The sequence below is a fragment of the Diplotaxodon limnothrissa genome, linkage group LG7 (genome assembly GCF_057381915.1).
Source record: "Diplotaxodon limnothrissa isolate DT_005_m linkage group LG7, D_limnothrissa_male_GT1.1, whole genome shotgun sequence".
Taxonomy (NCBI): Eukaryota; Metazoa; Chordata; class Actinopteri; order Cichliformes; family Cichlidae; genus Diplotaxodon; species Diplotaxodon limnothrissa.
This window is the reverse complement of record NC_140602.1, coordinates 60,069,022-60,089,660: the sequence shown is the minus strand read 5'-3', so window position 1 is coordinate 60,089,660 and position 20,639 is coordinate 60,069,022. Positions and strand designations below refer to the sequence as shown.

Sequence of the window (20,639 nt, the reverse complement as noted above, 5' to 3'; positions counted from 1 at the left end):
AAACTACTGATAATGTTATATTTTGTTTGGTATAACAGGAGAGAACTGCTCTGTCAACATTGATGAGTGTGAATCTGAACCCTGTCAAAATGGAGGCATTTGTAAAGACAAGATCAATGGATATACCTGCACATGTCCTGCTGGATTTTTAGGTGGGTCTTATAATCTTGTAATACAGAGACAGAATTCCCTGTCACACTCAAAATTTAAATTCTGTATTAGTGTGTCTGTGTTTCCTAGTTTATAGTGAATTAAACAAAAGGTGACCATTCTCTCTTATAAAAATAAATTAGTAATACATGCACACAATTAAGCAACATTGGATTTCAATTCTGTTAAAAACAAACAAATGAAAAAAAGTCTTTGTCTCCTGGGATTTTCACCTTGAAGATGAGGAATATACTCCTGTGTGTGACCTTTACACAACTTTCTATTTTTACAATTAATCTTTATTATTCATTTTTTTAAACCTGTTTATATAAGTCTGGACAGCAAAACTACTCATCTAGGTCACTTTGTGGGTTACCAGAAGTACCCTTGGTCAAGATACTGAACCCATGCTGCTCTCCAATGCATGTATGAATGTGTGTGAATGTTAGATAGGAAGCACTTAGAAAGAAAGTGCTGGTGTGAATGGGTGAATGTACAAGTTGTGTAATGCGTTTTGGGTCTTCAGATAAAACAGAAAAGCGCTATATACCAGTCCATTTACCATCTCTGTTTTTTCTAATACAGCACAGTATCAGGTGGTCATCTACCTCCACCATATCTAACCACCAATTTTCTCCTTCCAGGTGAGTTGTGTGAAGTGAACATTGATGAATGTGAGAGCCAGCCCTGCCAGAACGGTGGCTGGTGTGAAGATGGCAGGGCCACCTACACCTGTCACTGTCCTGAGGCAGCTGCAGGTGACCTTCCTTGGGGAGGTCATCACTGTAATTTGAAACTCCTTGGTTGCGTTGACCATAAATGTCAGAATGGAGCCACCTGCCATCCATGGCTAGAGGATGGAGAACATGGTCACACATGCTTGTGCCCTCATGGATTCCTAGATGAGAAATGCTCCACCAGAACAACTTTCTCCTTCTCCACTCCTGGATTTATTCACATTCAAGTTGTTGTAGAAGAAAGAATTCGCCGGGAAGTTGACCACCATGTTCACAAAGGTCTCGGGATACAGCTTCGCTTCCGGACAACTATATCTAATATGTTGGTCTTCTTCAGAGGGGATGTGGACAACCACCTCTTTCTAGAGATTGTGAATGGTAGTCTTCATGCAAAAGCCTCTTCTGAGGAATCGGAGTTGGATGTAATATTTCCTGGCTTGGTTAGTGATGGAAAATGGAGGGACGCTCACGTGTTTATGGCTCAGGAAGGTCTAGTCTTAAATCTGAAAGGTCCTGACTGTGACAATGATGGATGCACAGTTATAGATAGTGGTGCAGGTGAACCACCTTTCGAGCTCTCTGAAGCCTTTACTCATATTTATATAGGCGGAGCACCAGAGGACCTTTTAGAGTACTCTAAAAGTGGTGCAGGATTCATTGGGTGTATGGAAGACCTGATGATTGACTCTAAGCCTATTCTACCACAAACACTTCCAGAGGACCAAGGCCATGAACTGGGATGTACTAAGACTGAATGGTGTAATACTGAACCCTGCAATGGCCATGGACGGTGTGTGGACCTGTGGACCAGTTACCAGTGTGACTGCTACCGTCCCTTCCACGGTGAAAACTGTTCTGAAGGTAAAAATGTTTACCACAGGCAAATCTTTCCTTGTCAAGCTTGTTATATGTTGTAATCCCAATTTCCCAGAAACTAAAGCCTGTAATAATATATATGGGGAACCACTGGGGGGGTAATTGAAGGGATTTATACATTCCTCTTACCTATTACTTTGCTTTACCTTCTAAAAAAAAAAGAAATCAAATTCATTGATTTTATAAAGAATAATAATGATTATGTAAAGAATAATGATTAAATTTCCTTAGACTACGATGATCTGGATGACTGAGAACCTTCACAGACAATAATGATTAAAACTAAAACTAAAACCTGAGATAGTCCAGCTAAAATAATAAGCAAATAAAAGTCAGTTTAAAGGAACTCAAATTCATATTACTGAAGAAGGAATGTGAATTCAAAGGAAATTAGACCAGCTGACAAGTAGACCAGCTCTTTGTAAACCACACACAGACAGACATCACTTTATATTGATTATATGGTTTTCCTTTGAAAAGTATCAGTCTCCATTTTATTTTTTAAATGCTAATTTTGCTGGCCTGAGATTCACATTTGATTTCAGTTTCAAAGAGATATGAATGTAAAAGGTATATATACATAGTGTATGTGAGAGAAACAACACAGGGAAAAATATTAAACATGCTAACTGAAATTTTTAAAATTACTGAAACACTTGGTACAAAAGCTTTTGTTGGTGAGAGGTTCTACTTACTGATAGTAATTAGATTAGTAATAGATTTAATAGCAATAGATTTCAGCTGATGTCATGACTTTCCATGCCTTTTTGTACCCAACTTTCTTTGTGTGTTCAATACTTTTTCCCTGTGTCATTTCTCCTTAAAATACTTAATTTAAGCATATCTATGTACGCCATACTCAAAAATACGAAGCTAAAGTACACTCTAGCTCTTCCAGCTGCATGGGCTCCAGCAGGAGATGTTGAAACCAATTTAAAACAGCTGGGGAAGAATTACTGGAGTGATATTCAAGTGATATCCAGTCGAATCAATGACAGATCTATAAATGTAATGCTGAAATGTAACCAGTGGCGACATGTATAGACACTTATCATCTTTTGACCAAAATAGACAAAATAATTATTGTTGGGCACTTTATTTCTATATTACATTTAAATAATAATAACATTCCAATTGGCATCCATCAAAATGTTAATGAATAATAATTATTTGATTCCCTACTGAATTTTTAAGTTTCCTCACTTATAAAGAACAGTCTCAAATTTTTATGGGCCTTTTATTTTCACGGAGAGAGTCAAAATATCAACCAATATCAAGAAAGAAAATATCAAGAAAAAACACATTCAGCAGACATTATTGAGTGAAATACGTATTTGAATCACAAGCAAAGCATGACCAAGTACTTGGTGGAGAAAACCTTTTTGGTCTACTCCCCTTTACAGAAACTCTACTTGAAGGCAACTTGAAGCTTTTGCTCCCATCACAGATTTTCTATAGGTTTAAGGTTTAAAGAATTTCTAGGTCACTCCATTCCTTAACCTCTTAAGCCCCAAGCCTAACTGATCTCCTGCCTTTTGCCCCCGTATCAGGGGGCGTTGGGGCTTAAGAGGTTAATATGCTTCTTATTTAGCCACTGCATTATTGCCTTAATGGTAAGTGATCATTATCATGCTGGAAGACCAATTCACAATCCATTCCGTGTTCTGGCTGAGGAAAGGAGTTTCTTATGCAAGATTTCATGATACATGGCCCCAACTATTGTCCTCTCACTGTGGTAAAATCATCCTCATCAGATCCTTACCCTTACCAGAAAAATAGCCCTGAAGCATAATGTAACTCTGTGCTTGACTGTGGATGTTGTTCTGTGGGTCATAGACAGCATTTCTCTTTCTCTGGAGCTGCAGCCCTAAACAGAACTCGTGCACACCCACCAAGGAAAAAATTTTGGTTATTGGCAATTCAGTTTTAAGAAAGTACTAGAGACTAGAGACACCAGCAACCATTGCTAATTGTTGTCCAGGGGCCAGAGCAGGGGGCACTGAAAAAACGCTGAAACTGTTAGCTAAGGATAAACGGAAATTTCATGAAACAGTAATTCCCATAATAATGAAATCCTGTTAAATCAATCAGAGACATTTAAAATGAATCTTTATTTGTTGTGTAACTTTGCCAAAACATTTAGAATCAGACTTTATTCATCCCTGAGGAAATTACGTGGTTACAGTTGCTCCAAGACAGTAAGAACAGTAATTAACTGAACTAAATTAAATAATACAATATATTGTCAGACTCTTCTTTTCTGGTCCCCTCCCCAATCGGACCAGTAGTGACATTCTCATCGAATTCCTGGCTCTCGGAGTGGTGTCCAAAATATGATGTGGGCTTTACTGATAATTGGGAAACCTTCTGGGGAAACTCTGGTCTTGTTAGAAAAGATGGCATATATCCCACCTTCTTGTTTCAAGAAATCTGGCCAAATTTATTAAACCCCCAAAACATGAACCACCCAAAAGAAAAAAGGGCACTAGAATCCCAAAAAATTGTGGAGGCTGCCTGGCAATGAATCAAGACTAGCAGGGATGGATAGTAGGACCAAGCTGGGGAGCTGCTCAGGAGGGGGTAATCCCAACAACAGCGAGATGAATTCATCAGAAATTATAAGGTCTTTGGTTTGTATCATATCTTTCTAATAGGCTCCAATTTGTTCATGTAAATTGAGTCCTCTTCACACACTAAGGTTAATTATGGAATTCCACAGGGTTCTGTGCTAGGGCCATTTATTACGCATAACATACATTTTCACCGCTATGCAGATAATACCCAACATCGATCCATGGAGCCAGATAATACACACCAATCAGTTAAACTACAGGCTTTAATTTCCTGCCTCTTAATTCAAATAAAACTGAGGTTATTGTATTCGGCGCTAAAAATCTCAGAAATATGGTATCTAACCAGATGCTTACTGTGGATGGCATTAGCTTGGCCTCCAGTAACACTTTGGGGAACCTTGGAGTCATTTTATTGACCAAGATATGTCCTTCAATTAAACAAATATGTAGGACTGCTTTTTTCCATTTGCACAATATCTCTAAAATTAGAAACATCCTGTCTCTGAGTGACACTAAAAAAACTAGTTAATGCATTTATTACTTCTAGGCTGGACTACTGTAATTCATTTCATTCAGGATGTCCTAAAAACTCCATGAAAAGCTTTCAAGTAATCCAAAATGCTGCAGCAAGAGTACTGATAGGGACTAGAAAGAGCAAGCAAGCAATTTATTTATATAGCGCTTTCAGATCAGCCACCAGCTGAACACAAAGTGCTGTACACTTGACATGCCAAACATGATACATTGAGCATGTTAAAAAAATGAGAAAAATAGTAATAATAATATAAGATAAGTAAAACATATATATAAAAAAAACAAAAAAACAACACATTTAAAACAATAAAATCAGCACATTAGATTAAAACAATAAAATCAGGGTCAGACTGTGTCATAAGCCAAAGAGTAAAAATGGGTTTTAAGACGTGTTTTAAAAGTGGACAGTGAAGGGGCCTCTCTAATGTGCTGGGAAAGATTGTTCCACAGATTAGGAGCAGCAATAGAGAAGGCCCTGTCCCCTCTGAGCTTTCTCTTGGACCTGGGTACCTCCAGGAGCAGCTTGTCAGCTGACCTGAGAGACCTGGGGGGTGAGTAAGGATGCAGAAGCTCAGAGAGGTAAGTTGGGGCAAGACCATTTAAACATTTAAACACAAACATGAGAATTTTTAAATGAACTCTAAGAAAGAGAGAGCATATTTCTCCTGTTTTGGCTTCCCTTCATTGGCTTCCTGTTAAATCCAGAATTGAAGTCAAAATCCTGCTCCTCACATACAAGGTCTTAAATAATCAGGCCCCATCTTATCTTAATGACCTTGTAGTACTATATCACCCCATTAGAGCACTTCACTCTCAAACTGCGGGCTTACTTGTTGATCCTAGAATATTTAAAAGTAGAACGGGAGGGAGAGACTTCAGTTTTCAGGCCCCTCTTCTGTGGAACCAGCTTCCACTTTGGATTCGGGAGACAGACACTATCTCTACTTTTACGATTAGGCTTAAAACTTTTCTTTTTGCTATAGCATATACTTAGGTCTGGATCAGATGACCCTGAATCGTCCCTTAGTTATGTGCATAGGCTGCCGGGGATTCCCACGATGCATTGAGTATTTCTTCTTCAGTCACCTTTTTCGCTCACTATGTGTTAATAGACCTCTCTGCATTGAACTATACTTGTTATTAATCTCTGGCACTCTTCCACAGCATGTATTTTGTCTTTTCTTCCTTCTCTCACCCCAACCGGTCGCAGCAGATGGCCGCCCCTCCCTGAGTCTGGTTCTGCTAGAGGTTTCTTCCTGTTAAAAGGGAGTTTTTCCTTCCCACTGTCGCCAAAGTGGTTGCTAATAGGGGGTCATATGATTGTTAGGTTTCTCTCTGTATGTTTTATTCTAGAATATAAAGTGGCTTGAGGCGACTGTTGTTGTGATTTGGTGCCCTATAAATAAAATTGGATTGAATTGAATTAGATGTATCATTACGTACATTTACTTTCAATACTACTGATGTTTATTTAGACTTTTTCTTTCCGTTTAAACTTTCTGAGCTAACTTCAGTAATATCTTCTTCAAAGTCATCAATGTGTCTATTAAATGTTTGCCATGATTAATCTGTTTATAAATGGGCAACATACTATAGCCTTCGAGTGGAGGTAATTAAACCATTACTTAAAAAGCCATTGCTTAACCCAGTTGTCTCAGCTAATTATAGGCCAATCTCCAATCTTCCTTTTATCTCAACATTTTTTGAAAGAGTAAATGTTATCTGATCATCTGCAGAACTCGCCTCCAACTCTGGAGACCCACAAACTCACCACACTTGATTCCTACTTCCGCTTGATAGGTCCCTCCCACCTCTGGTGTCCATCATTTGTTCAGGGGATTACTGCCACGACAGGCCACAGCTTTGTACTGCTGTCTCGGCATTTAACACAAGCCATTCAGGCTCAATCTCTCTATTCTCCATCATAAAGTTGTGTTGGTGGTGTGATTCAAAAATCTCATGGGGCTTCTGTCAGACACTCTCAATGTACCCTCACTCTATGTTTGGTTACACCAGACCTATCCACCATGCTCCCCATGGTGTTTGTTATGGACAAACTGTGATTAGTACAGAAGTCCAACAAACAACTTGGAGGTTTAGGTTTAGCTCAACTCTCCCTGAAATGTCACCATAAGAATACAAGGACTAGAAAGATGTCCTATTTCTCCTATACTGGCTGCTATTCATTGGCTTCCTCTTAAATAAACAATTGAATTTAAATTCCTTCTCTTCACATACAAAGTAAACAATCAGACCCTATCCTAAAGACCTCTTAGTAGCATATTATGCCAATAGAGGACTTTGCTTTCAGAGTGCAGGGTTACTTGCCATTTCAAAAAGCAGAATAGAAGGCTGAACATTCAGCTATCAGATCCCTCACCTGTGGAACCAGTTACCAGATTCCCTGCCTAATTTTAAGATTAGGCTTAAGACTCCTTTTTGGTAAAGCTTACAGTTTCACTCACTGAGCCTTGTTCTGCTGAAGGGCTTTTCATGTTGCAAGGGATTTCTTCCTTCCAGTTGTTGCTAAGTGCTTGCTCATAGGGGATTGTCTGTTCGTGTTTTGGGGTCCAGGTTTTTTTTTTACCAATAATACTACAGTGAAATTGAAAGCTATGTATAAACTATCTGTATGAATGAGTGAATATGGTTTTTAGTGTAAAAGTGCTTTGAGTGGTCAGAAAAACAGAAATTACAACACAAATACATGTCCAGTTACCTTGCTATCACCTAATGTAGACTTTACTACTTTTACTACAGACATCCAGGTGTACATGTTTTTTACAGAACATTTTAACTTAGATGTGTGCTAAACATAAAATATAACTGGACGTTATTAATGGAACACCCTGGGGCATTGTTGCAGAGGTGTACATGATGTTTTTAATGTAGTTCAATTATTGTTCCCTGACAGAATTTTCTTGGTGGACCTACAACCATGAAGACACAGTGAGTTCCAGTGGATATGATATTGTTAAAAGCCACGGGAGCAGCTTCAGTGTGTCTTTCATCCTGCGCTCTTTAAAGCCAGATGGGTTGCTTTTCCAGCTGAGGAGGCCCACAGAGGAGGCCTACTTCTCAGTTTACCTGGGCATGGGGAGGGTTTTTGTTAGCTCTCTGCCAAGTAGTGCTCCACTTACAGCTCCAATATTTGTGACTAATGGTGAGAAGCAGCTTCTGCAGGTGGAAGTGCAACACAGACAGGTCATCTTTGAGCATGCGGGAATTCGCTACAGAATGGGAGAGATCCCTGAAGTTAGTGTTAACAGTGGAGATCAGGCCTATGTGGGAGGACTTCCAAAGGAATGGCCCTCTGATACCTGGGGGGGACGTTTCAAAGGTTGCCTTCAGGATCTTCGTTTAGACTCCGTGCATTTGGATGTGGATGGTTGGAACACCTTGAATAAAGTGGACATTTATTCATTAACCTATTCTGAGAATGTAAAGAAGGGATGTGTCAGTGACAATACCTGCAAGGTAGGACAAACCTCCTAAATCTTTTTATATTCTTTTGTGTCTTTGTGTTCTTGTGAAAAATACCTTTAGGTATGTTGTTCACCTTCATGTTGTTTGGATGTGTAGTTCTCAGTGAGTGTGTAACTAATGTCTTTTTGAAAAAGTAACTTAACTGTCTGCTTATGATGTATTTAATGGACATCAGTAAACTGCTATTATAAAAAGACAGGTTACACTTTTCCTTAAACCATTCTCTAAACTAATGAGGTGATATTTAGGCCAAAATGGTACCCAAGTGTTATAAATGAAACACAGACCATTTTGATACTAGTCCGAAGCCAACAGTTCTGGGCGGCTCTCACTTCATGTTGGTAGATGATTGGGAAACGTCTGGGGAAAACCTGGTCTTGTTAGAAGAGACAGCATCCATCCCACTATTCCACTTTGGATGGAGCAGCTTTCATTTCTAGAAATCTGGCCAAATTTATTAAACCCTCAAAAACGTGTCTATGCAGAATCAGGACGAGAAAGCAGAGTTGCAGTCTTGCAATTCTCTCTGTAGCTCATCACTTCCTGTTATCCCCCCGAAACCCCATTATTATTAAAGATTAGGTCTCTCTTAGTACATCAATTATTAATCGACCAACAAACCTTTCTTTGATTTATTCTGCCTTACAGAAAACTGGTTACAGTAAGATGATTACGTTAGTTTATATGAATCAACACCCCTGATTTAGTGCTCATGTGATATGAAATAATTATTGTTATTATGTTATGTAATTATTGATTTTAAGATCTGTGTAGATACTGAAAATGACAGACTCAACACAGCATTAAGTCAATTATCAATTATTAGACTCAACTGGCTTCTCTCAAAATGTAAAAGAAACCACACATTATTTTAATCACACTGGATTTTGTTCTGACATATGGCATGAAAACAGCTTCCTGCAGCCTTGACCAATTGCAGTGTAACTAAGGGAAAATTCAGGGTCATCTAATCCAGCCCTAAATATTTGCTTTATTAAAAAGGAAAGTTTTAAGCCTAATCTTAAAAGTAGAGAGGGTGTCTGTCTCCCCAATCCAAGCTGGAAGCTGGTTCCCAGAAGAAGGACCTGCAAGCTGAACAAGGCTCTCTCTGCCAGGCCTTCAGGCTGGGATGCATGAGGTTCGCCCTGAGTTCCCAAAGGCACTGGATGTTGTAGGGCTGCCTTGGTTGATGTTTCTCATTTTCAAGATATTGCACAAATAAAAGGAAAGCAGTCCTGCATATTTGTTTAATATACGCATTGGACATATCCTGGCCAAAAATGACTTCAGGATTCTTCACAGGGTTACTGGATGTCAAGGTAATGCCATACAGAGTAGACAACTAGTTAGACATCATATTCCTAAGATTTCTAGGGGTGAATACAATAACCTGAGTTTAGAACCAGAAAATTTGAGGTTATTTTTATCTGAATTTAGGTCTTTAAACCTTTAAGACATTCCTGCAGTTTAACTACTTGTTAAACTGTATGGTATGTTATCTGGCTTCATGGATAGATAATCTTCGGTATCATTCGCATAGTATTGAAAATACATGCTATGCCTTCTAATGACACTGCTAACGGAAGCATGTATAATGTCATAGCGCCTAATTCTGTGGAACTCCATAAATAAGCTTAGCATTCAATTTAATTAAATTCTGTTTATATTTCGCCAAATCACAAGTTTCAAGGTACTTTACACTTTAGTTTAAAAAAAAAAACTACAATAATATAGAGAAAACAGAAAATTACAACAATGATATGACCCCCTTGGAGCAAGCACTTTGCATTGGGAAGAAAAAACTCCTTTTTAACAGGAAGAACCCTCGAGCAGAACCATGCTCAGAGGGGGGCAGCAATTTGCAACGTCTAGCTGGGTTAGGGGAGGAAGACAGGACACTGACACTGTGGAAGAGAGGGAGAAATGAATAATAACTAATAATTAAATGCAGAGAGGTGTATAAACACAGAGATTGAAAAAAAAGTGACTGAAGAAAGTAGCTGTGTGAAGAGGACTATCCATTTACATGTATAAACTGGATATCTGCAAGCCAATCTAACTTCTTTTTATCTCTAAAATTCTTGAAAGAATAATTACAAAACAGCTACAGAGAAATGTTTTATTTAAAGAGTTTTAGTCATGTTTTAGAGCTCATCACTGTCCTGAAATAGTGCTAGTGAAGGTTAAAAATGATCCTTCTAGGATCATTTTTAACCTTCTCCGTGCTTGTCCTGCAAGACCTCAGCGTTCCATACTGTTGACCAAAATATTTTATTACAGCAATAAGAGCATGCTGTAGGTATTAAAGCACTGCACTGCAGTGATTTGAATCATGTCTATGTAATAGATTCCAATTTGTTCATTTGTAAATCCTTTTAGAGGCTTAGAGAGTCTTCTTCACACACTAAGGTCAATTATGGAGTTCCACAGGGTTCTGTGCTAGGACCAGTTGTTCTTACATTATACATGCTTCCCTTCGGCAGTATCATTAGAAGGGATAGCATACGTTTCCATTGCTATGTCGATGACACCCAACTTTATCTAACCATGAAGACAGATAACACACACCAATTAGTTTAAACTGCAGGAAAGTCTTAAAATTGACCTAAAATTTCTCCGAGTGATGTTGAAAAGCTTTTCCATGCATTTATTACTACTAGTAATATTACTTTATTACTTCTGGACTACTGTAATTCATTATTTTCAGGATTTCCCCAAAACTCCATGAAAAGCCTCCATTTGAACCAAAATTGCTGCAGCAAAAGTACTGACAGGGACTAGAAAGAAAGAGCATATTTCACACATACTGGCTTCACATCATTGGCTCCCTGTTAAATCCAGAATCAAATTTTAAATCCCTCTGTGTCAAAGGGGGCCAAAGGCCTGTACTGAATGTTAACCATTCCTCGCCGTCAGTCCCCTGACCGTGGTCGGGAGACACGAGGGGAGATGCTTCCTCCAGGGCCGAAGTTTGTCCTCCTTCGGGGTTAACTCCCTTCACTTTTGTGGAGTAGTGAGGCAGACAGAAATCAGCCGAGGGCCCGGAGAGTACTGAAGAGATGAGGCTTTAATAACAGTACTGCACACTTCGAAAACACACTGCATAGCCTGTAGCCCGTTAGAACGCTGCTCCCGGTCGCCCTCTCTACCCATGACACACTCTCTCCATTTTTCTCTCTTTCGCTCCCCCGCGTTTCCTTCATGCGCATGCTCACACACACGTCACATACACTCCTTACTGCACCCAGTCACACACAAGACGGCAATTCCCGCAACATGAAGCTGGACCGAAGTGCAGAACCAAGTGCGGAGTCAGCTGAAGTAGTTTTAATAGACTTTATTATCTTTGCAACAAACAGAATAATAACTTGGCATAGAAAAGTAGCAAACTTAAAGTGAACACAACATTTAACTTTGATGGATGAGGGGTTTGGGCCTGGGAGGACTAGTGAGGAGGACTGAGTCGTGGCAGGTAATACAAGTTATTGCACTGAACGGAAAGGGAAAAGGAGGTTAGAGTGAATGAATGAGTGAATGAGAACTTCTCCAGGTGAATGTGGATCTTAAAAGAGGGAATAGCTTGTGCTGCAGGTGGAGTCAGAGGTACTTTAAGAGGAGGAGGTGAAATTCCAGGTGAGCTGAACAGAGAGAAATGACTACCCTGGGTTCCAAGAAATCCTGTGAGCAATGGTGGCAGGAGGGCAGGCGGGTGTTGAGCAGGAAGTTTTCCCAGTAACAATGAGTATGACTGGGAATCCGAGGAGTGAGCGAAGCTGAAGAACGGAGCTGAGATGTGACCAGAAAACTGCAGCACAAGATAACAAGGGAAGTGCAAGGACTAGAAACAATAGCAGTGAGAGAGTGTGAGAGCCTGTTACCAACATGGATTAGTTGACAAACTGATGGTGAAGAGACGTCAACGCAGTTCTTAAGTAATGTGGACACAGGTGAATCAGGAACCCAGTGGAATTTTTCCGCAGCTCACCCAGCCTGTGACACTCTGCTCACTTACAAGGTCTTGAATAATCAGATAATAATAATAATAAAATATCCTATCTTAAAGACATCCAAGTAACATATCACCCAAAAAGACCACTTCACTCTTAGACTGCTGGTTTTCTTGTGGTTCCTGAGGTATGTAAAAGTAGAGGGAGGCAGATCTCCAGCTTTCAGGCCACTCTTCTGTGGAGGCAGCTTCCAGTTTGGATTCAGGAGACAGATACCCTCTCTGCTTTTAAAATTCGGCTTTTTTTTTTTTTTGATAAAACATATAGTTAGGGCTGGATCAGGTAACCCCAAATCCTCCCTTAGTTACATTGCAATAGGCCTAGCTGGGGCTGAAGTGTTTCTCCTTCTCTCACCCCTTGTGTTTTTACACAACTCTGCATTTAATTATTAGTTATTATTAATCTCTGTCTCTCTTCCACTGCCTTTGTCCTGTTTTCTTCCCTTTACTCCCAACCAGTCACAGCAGATCACTGCCCCTCCCTAAGCCTGGTTCTGCCAGAGGTTTTTCCTGCTAAAAGGGAGTTTTTCTTTCCCACTGTCACCAAGGCCCTTGTTTATAGGAGGTCATCTTATTGTTTCAATTTTCTGTCTTTTCTCTGTATTATTGTAGGGCCGTAATTAATCAAACCAAATGTTGGTGTGATTTTGCACTATATAAATAAAATTATTTTAATCAAATAATAAAATGTAATTGATTATTTCCATATCAGTTCATTGTTCTACAAAAATGTAATCTGCATGCTTCCTTTTATAGATGAAGCCTTGCCAAAATGGAGGATGGTGTACCATCACATTCAACGATTTTACATGTTCTTGTTCTGAGGAATACACTGGGAAGACCTGCAAAGAACGTGTGTGGTGTGTCAGCCACCCATGTGTCAATGGTGGCCATTGTGTGGATCTACCTGATGGATATGAATGTAAGTTTATAAAACTTCAACTCCTATTATGCCATGGAGCAAAAAATATATATTTCTGTTCGCCTACCACCAGAGATGGGCAGTAACGCGTTACTTGTAACGCGTTACTTGTAACGCGTTACTTGTAACGCGTTACTGTAATCTGATTACTTTTTTCAAGTAACGAGTAAAGTAAGGGATTACTATTGCAAAAACGGTAATTAGATTACCGTTACTTCCCGTAGGAACGCTGCGTTACTGCGTTACTAAAACCGTGATTTCTTTGCGAGAATGTCTCACGACAGTGACAACAGCTGTGTGCAGATCAACAATGGATCACATATCGATTGTGGGAGAGAGTATGAGCGTGCAGCATTTAAAGCATGGAAGTACTGACCTTACTTTGAGTTTGATTCCATAAAAAGTGACAAAAACATTAGCGTCCATCGTGTGTGGGAAGAAAACTTCTTTTTACAGCGAAAAAAACCCCTAAACTTCCAAGCAAGCACCGAGTGCGCAACGACGTAATGCACAACTGACCGCGGCACACCTGCACCAAGGTAAACCTCCGCCTACCCCTAGTCCTGCTTTACAGGTGAAAATAGAGCAACAAGACCGCTGAGTCTTTGACTTTATTTTTTTTCTGCTGCGTTTTACTTGCATCTATTTGAAAGAGTGAGTGTAAACACAAAAAATATTTTATTTTATGTGCTGGAATGTGTAGAAAATAGGTTTAAATGTTAAACTAATTTATTCAAGTCAGAGAATGTTGCATATAATTAAATTTTTGCTTGATGCATAGAGTTAAAAGATTAAAACTGATAAAACAAGTTAAAAAAAAGAGACTTTTCCATTTGATTACATTTTGTATGATGGATTATGCAGAAAAAGTAGAATTGGGCTGAAAGATCTATCGCTTTATCACCTATTCAGGTTGTAAATCGTGTTTTTAAAAAGTAACTAAGTAACTAAGTAATTAATGACTTTTGAAAATAAGTAATCAGTAAAGTAACGGGATTACTTTTGGGGGGAAGTAATCAGTAATTAGTTACTGATTACTTTTTTCAAGTAACTTGACCAACACTGCCTACCACCCAGGCAGATTCTCTTGGTTTTTGTGTGCCTAGGGAAACAAGGGCTGAAAGTAAAGAATAAATATAATTAGTTTATTTGTCCAACAGATAATTAACAAAAAAGATAAAATATTATTGCAAAATAATAAATAGTAATAATAGTAACTGTTTTAGCACAAAATCCGAAACCAGATTCTTAGATACACTATATTACCAAAAGTATTTGTTTATCTACCTATATGAAATTTGAGTGACATCTCAAGTGACATTAAATATAATGCTATCCCACCTGTTGCAGTTACAACAGCTTCAACTCTTTTGGGAAGGCTTTCCTTAATGTTTAGGAGTGTGTTTATAGGAATTTTTGACCATTCTTTGAGAAGCACATTTGTGAGGTCAGACACTCATGTTGGACGAGAAGGCCCGGCTTTGTAGTCTCTGCTCTAATTAATCCCAAGGGGTTCTGTCGAGTTGTGGTCAGTACTCTGTGTAGGCCAGTCAAGGTCTTCATGTCTTTATGGACCTTGCTTTGTGCATTGGTGTGCGGCCATGTTGGAACAGGAACAGACTGTTCCCAAACTGTTCCCACAAAGTTGGGAGCATGAAATTGTCCAAAATATCCTGGTATCATGAATCATTAAGAGTTTTTTCATTGATACTAAGGGGCTGAGCCTAACTCCTGAAAAACAACCCCACACCATAATCCCTCTCCACCAAACTTTACACTCAGCCCTGTGCAGTCAGACAAGTACTGTTCTCTTGGCAACCACCATACCCAGCCTCGCCCATTGGATTGCCAGATAGACTCCAGAGTCGAGTGGTTCTACACTGTGTAGTGGTGTGTGTCCGACACTTTACTTTCCAATTATTTAGATCGGCGAGTGGATACTTTTGGCAATACATTGTATTTCATTATTTTTTGACATTTCACACTTAACACTGAATCGGTTAAGGAACAGCCCAAAGTGCTTCAAAGTGGATTTAATAAAATGATCTTGCCTGTAGGTCTTCTTTGTGTAATAACTCGTTAAACTGAAGTCACTTGATAAAATACAACAGTAAAACAAAAACAGTTCTTCACAATTACTTTTTCCCCAGTTATAAAAATCAAGGTTTTCTGATTATGAAACACTTTCAGTGAGAAGACAATAAAAATTGTCTATTACTTTCAGTACTTATATGAAAAAGCCATATAAGTCACAAATACTGCAATATGTTTTCCTATATGACTATAGTTCTCAAAGTGCGAATAAAAAGCTAACTAATACTTGCCTATGAAAATATAATCATCTAAGAAAAAATCTTTTTTGGATATCATGTCTTCTGAGATTACCTCTTGCTTCACACATTGTGACATCCTATCACTGTTGTTGCCAATTTATTGCCACACCTTATCATCCTTTTTCCTTCTCTCTTTCTTACTTCAAAATGATTTAAAACACAATTGAAATCCCTTCATTACATTTTTTTTTATTTTCTGTGTTGTATTTTAACAAGATTTATCATTAATTCCATCACATGTCAATATACTTTCCCTCATGTTTCATTTAGTTTATGCTATTTAACTTCAACTAGATTTTTCATTAGCTCAATCACACTTTTTATCTTGAAAACACTTGTGTTTGTGATTTACAATATGCTCAGCATAATTTATTTTTTAAATCATATATGTTAAAGTCTCCCAATCCTTCTTGTGCACACATACACATGCAGCCTCGAAGGCTATGACGGAATAAAAAGGCCACTCTACACAAAACCTAAGTGAGAGGCCTGTTATTAATTTCATAGATTATATTTTTGTATTCATTTTACTGCTTAATCTTATACCTGATTATATTCTGATCAGTATTAAGTAGTTAAGTATGATTAACTATCAGCAATATCACATTTAATTATGACTCTATGTTCAGAATTATGTATAATGATGTGTCAGACACACATTTCCTATCTTTCACATTCCTGCAGCCAGTCTCAGACACACAAAGGCATTAATCTGCCACGATGAAAGCTGGATCATGTCCACACACACAAAATTCAGACATTAGAATCATTGTCATTACTCAAACTACATTTGTAATTCAACATATCGATTAGACTTATACTTTGATTATATTTTTTGATTAAGAATTAAAGATGATTTACTATTAGCAAATGCACATATGGATCAATGGTACTGGCTAAAAAAATAAAGCTAAGAGGAATGGTTTAGGAGGAGCTTACCCTCTGAATCAAGTGTTGCAGAGGTCAGTATATCACCAGACTCAGGGGTAACTGATTCAGCCACAGGGAGAAGATCTTCAGCAGTAAGCCTGGGCAAAAGAAGATCAGTGTCCAGGGTAACTAGCTCAGATACAGGAAGAACACTCTCTGGGTAGTTTGCACAGTGTTCACACAACCTGTAATGTTACTGGAGGTGAGTTAGGGAGGTAAACATATAAGGTCCATCTCAGTCCATGTGTCTATGTGCAAGCACGTTTCTCCCACACTCAACAGAGAGCAGTGGCACATCCAAAAAATCACTCCTAAACGGGTTTTTTTTTTCAATATATTGGGGTGGGGGTGGGGGGGCTGTAGCCTATCCCAGCTGTCTTAGGGCGAGAGGGAGGGTTCACCCTGGACAGGTCACCAGTCTGTCGCAGGGCAAACACATAGACACAGACAACCATTCACTCTCACTTTCAAATCTACAGGCAATTTGGAGAATATCTTCTACATGACATCCATATTTTGAAATAATAAGGAAAAATTGTTCATTTTGTTCATTTTGACTCCTAGGTGTTTATAATGCCACATTTGAGAACAACGCTGTGCAGTACAGTTCTGGAGGCTCCCTGGTTGAGCCTGTCACTAACATATACATGGAGTTGAGGACCCGGTCAGAAAATGCTGTGCTCCTGAGGGCCTCCTGGGGCTCTGATCTCCTAATGGTGGGTCTGTTGGACTCATCAGTCCGGGTGGAGATCCAGCTAAGCAACAGCTTTGAGCCTCTGACCTTTACAGGCGTCCGTCAGGTTGCAGACGGGAGCTGGCACCGCGTGAACATTTCCATGACTGAAAAGGACCGCAAAGCCTCCCCCTGGATCATCACTGTGGATGGAATCACAGATGCTAACAGTGTGCCAGAGCGCACAGGTAGTATTCGCTTTCTCAATCAGAAGGGGGCGTTACTAGCCCTTGCAGAGAGCTTCAATGGTTGCATGGGTGCAGTGAGGCTCGGAGGAGTTTACCTTCCTTTTGTGGATGATTATAAGGCCCCACAACCTTCTCAGTTTCATTTAATTGGAAAACCAAAGATTTATTTGGGCTGCACTGGTACCCCTGTTTGTGATTCAGATCCATGTCTAAACGGAGGCACGTGTGAAGACCTCTTTAATAAATTTGGATGTATCTGCAACTCTGGTTGGGAGGGAGACCAGTGTGAGATGGACACTGATGACTGTGCATCTCAGCCCTGTGTTCATGGAAGCTGTAAGGACTACTTGGCTGGTTTTCAGTGCAATTGCCACCTGGGATATGCTGGCACTCTCTGTGATGAAGATATTGATGAGTGTGAGCATCATAATTGTGAACATGGAGGAACCTGTCAGGATGGACCCAACATGTACACCTGCATATGCCCTAAGGAGTACAGGGGCCCACACTGCCAGTGAGTTCTCACTAATTGATCATTTGTTTATTCCCTGTAGTTAAAGGTGAACTGCTGTAGTGAAGCCAAACTACACAAAAGTATTGGGCCACCTGTGCATTACCCCTAGAGGAATTGCTCGGCCATAGAAATTCATTCCATAAAACTCCCTGCAGACTGATGTTTTTTGCTGATGTTAATGCCAATCCTACTCTGTTTTATATGGTCATCCACTTTATGGCTGAATTAAAACCACTTTGCAATATTAGTAGTTATGAGTGATTATGGATCACTTGAAGAAATTTCCTGAAATGAGTTGTTGCAGCACTGGCATCCTATTACAATACTATGCTCAAATTCAGTGAGCTCTTTAGAATGACCCATTCTTTCACGAATATTTGTAAAGGCAGATTGTATGACTAGGTGCTTGATATTATACATGTGGCCATGATACTGAAAACATTCAAATTGAAAGATTCAAATGTTTTGCCCAATACTTTTGTTCCTATGGTGTATGTAAGATATGCATGCTGCCAGCAGCTTGTGCTGAGTGAGTTAAGAGCACAACTAATCTGCCCTATTTTAAACCATATTTGTCTTAACAATTGAAAAAAAATGCAAGGAAGCGTTATTGTTTTTCTGTCTTTGTTTACAATTTTTTGTTTATTAGTTTGAAAAGACAATAACATTGTAGATTTAGCACACACTACACATGCACTTAAGAATTCCTGCACATCTTGCCAAGATAAACACTATTTCTTCCAGGTGGGTCTATCCTCCTATACAGTGTGGTAAAGATGTTATGTGTGCAAACGATGGTGTCTGCAATGATGGACTGTGGGGGGCTAACTGTACATGCATGCCAGGTTTCACAGGCACCAGGTAAGCTCACATCTGAGTCATTTTACTCTAACTGTTACTAAATTTAAGTAATACCACATGTGTGTATGTATATCATGGTAGAGGGGATATATATAAATATATAACCATAAATATGACTTAGCTTCAGAGTTGTTAATGTAACAGTTAATGTTGACTTCAGGTAATTTCTGGTAATTCAGGTAATTTTTGTCTTGCAGATGTGAAATGGAGATCAATGAGTGTGGGTCTAACCCCTGTAGAAATGGAGGTTCCTGTTTGGATCGCTTTAACATGTTTGTATGTGAATGCCCGCCCGGTTACAGTGGTCCAGTCTGTGACAGTAACGTATGTTCGCTTCAATTTCTTCTTCAGAGCTAGATAGACGAGATCAATAACTTAGTTGCAACATTTAACGAATGATATATTATATGTGTTTCCCAAACTAAATTACTTTTCATATTTTACATGAAGTTTCACAACAGCAGTATAAACTTGATTTAGATTCACATCTTTCTAATTTTGAAATGACTGAAAATCAAACTATGTAATGGAAACATCCATCAGTAAGACCAAACCTCTACACTTTTTGTCTCTGCAGAAAGAAGCCCGTATACAGGGAATCCCCTGGCTGCTAATTGTGATCCCGTTGCTCTGCCTGTGCATTCTCCTAATGATTATTGGCTTGACCTTTGTAGTGCTCACAGCAAGGAAGAAGCGCCAGTCAGAGGGCGCTTATAGCCCCAGTGCTCAGGAACTAGCTGGAGCCCGGCTAGAGATGGACAGCATGCTCAAAGTACCACCGGAGGAGAGGCTTATCTGATCTGACAGGAACACAAATCGATAAAGGGAGCTAGAGGTGATCCGATGCTGTGGGGAGGTGCACAGGGCTGTCACTGTCAAACTGTTAGATCCTCTGAATGTCCAGGCTCATCTGATGTTATAGCCCCCTCCTTATAGACCTGTGCTACAAAAATATATTGACAATGTAAATTGTGCATATTTCATCATCTGAGGAAATAAGCCCTATGAACTTCAGGAACTCATAGCCATCAATTTATCCTCTGATGACCCCCTCTTATCAGAAATCATGCCAGTTTTTTATGCTCAAAACTGCTAAACAGAGGACAAATAAGCTCTCCACTACATGGTCACCTTTGGAAAATGTCCAACAGGTTCATGGCACACCAGTGGTGCTGCTGCCGGAAACTTTGCTCCAGTGGAGACAGTATGGCTCTGAGAAAACTCTTTACTGTTCTTTCTTTTCTGATAGACATGTTTGGCAACATGACTTATTTTTCAGTTTTCCTGGTAATATGGGACTTTGTAGCAATTTTTAGAAATGCTTTTTCTTGTAAAAGATTACATTTATTTACATTTGTGTCCACTTGTATGCACATTAATTAAATCTATAAATGTAATAAAGGCCAATTAGAGGTTTTTACTGCTTGGCCAGGAAGAATGCTTGTTATAAAGAATTTAGACAGTAGAGATAAAGTTAAATTGTTTGCTGTTATTTTTAATTCTAGTCTAGATTTTCATTGTCTCTTGTGCTCAGATTTTCTTTCTGTCAAGGTTTTTTTCTTCTTTTTTTTTGTTTGTTTTTTTCAAAAAAGCAAACAAACAAACAAAAACAACATCCCATTTTTGATATTAGGGTCATTCGGTCTCAAATCAACCAAGGGTTCTGCTCAACTGTCTCTGATTTGCATACAAATTTGAGAAAATGTGATCATTTGGTATATCTTAAAAAGTATTTCATATATGAAGCTATGGTCTATTAACTCATAGTGAGTGAGGAAGGTGAGTGAAGAAGAAAT

At 39.1% G+C, this 20,639-nt stretch overlaps 1 protein-coding gene across 1 annotated transcript in view; it reads left to right on the top strand.

The window, feature by feature from the left end:
* The window catches only part of crb2a (crumbs cell polarity complex component 2a), a 45,629-nt gene extending 25,987 nt beyond the window's left edge, over window positions 1-19,642 (top strand). The window contains exons 6-13 of the mRNA XM_085358573.1: window positions 39-152; window positions 795-1,748; window positions 7,785-8,347; window positions 13,119-13,284; window positions 17,112-17,982; window positions 18,727-18,843; window positions 19,041-19,167; window positions 19,421-19,642. Of these exons, the coding sequence (XP_085214699.1) occupies window positions 39-152; window positions 795-1,748; window positions 7,785-8,347; window positions 13,119-13,284; window positions 17,112-17,982; window positions 18,727-18,843; window positions 19,041-19,167; window positions 19,421-19,642 (3,134 nt within the window). The remainder of the gene's footprint in view (window positions 1-38; window positions 153-794; window positions 1,749-7,784; window positions 8,348-13,118; window positions 13,285-17,111; window positions 17,983-18,726; window positions 18,844-19,040; window positions 19,168-19,420) is intronic.
* The last annotated feature ends 997 nt before the right edge of the window (window positions 19,643-20,639 follow it).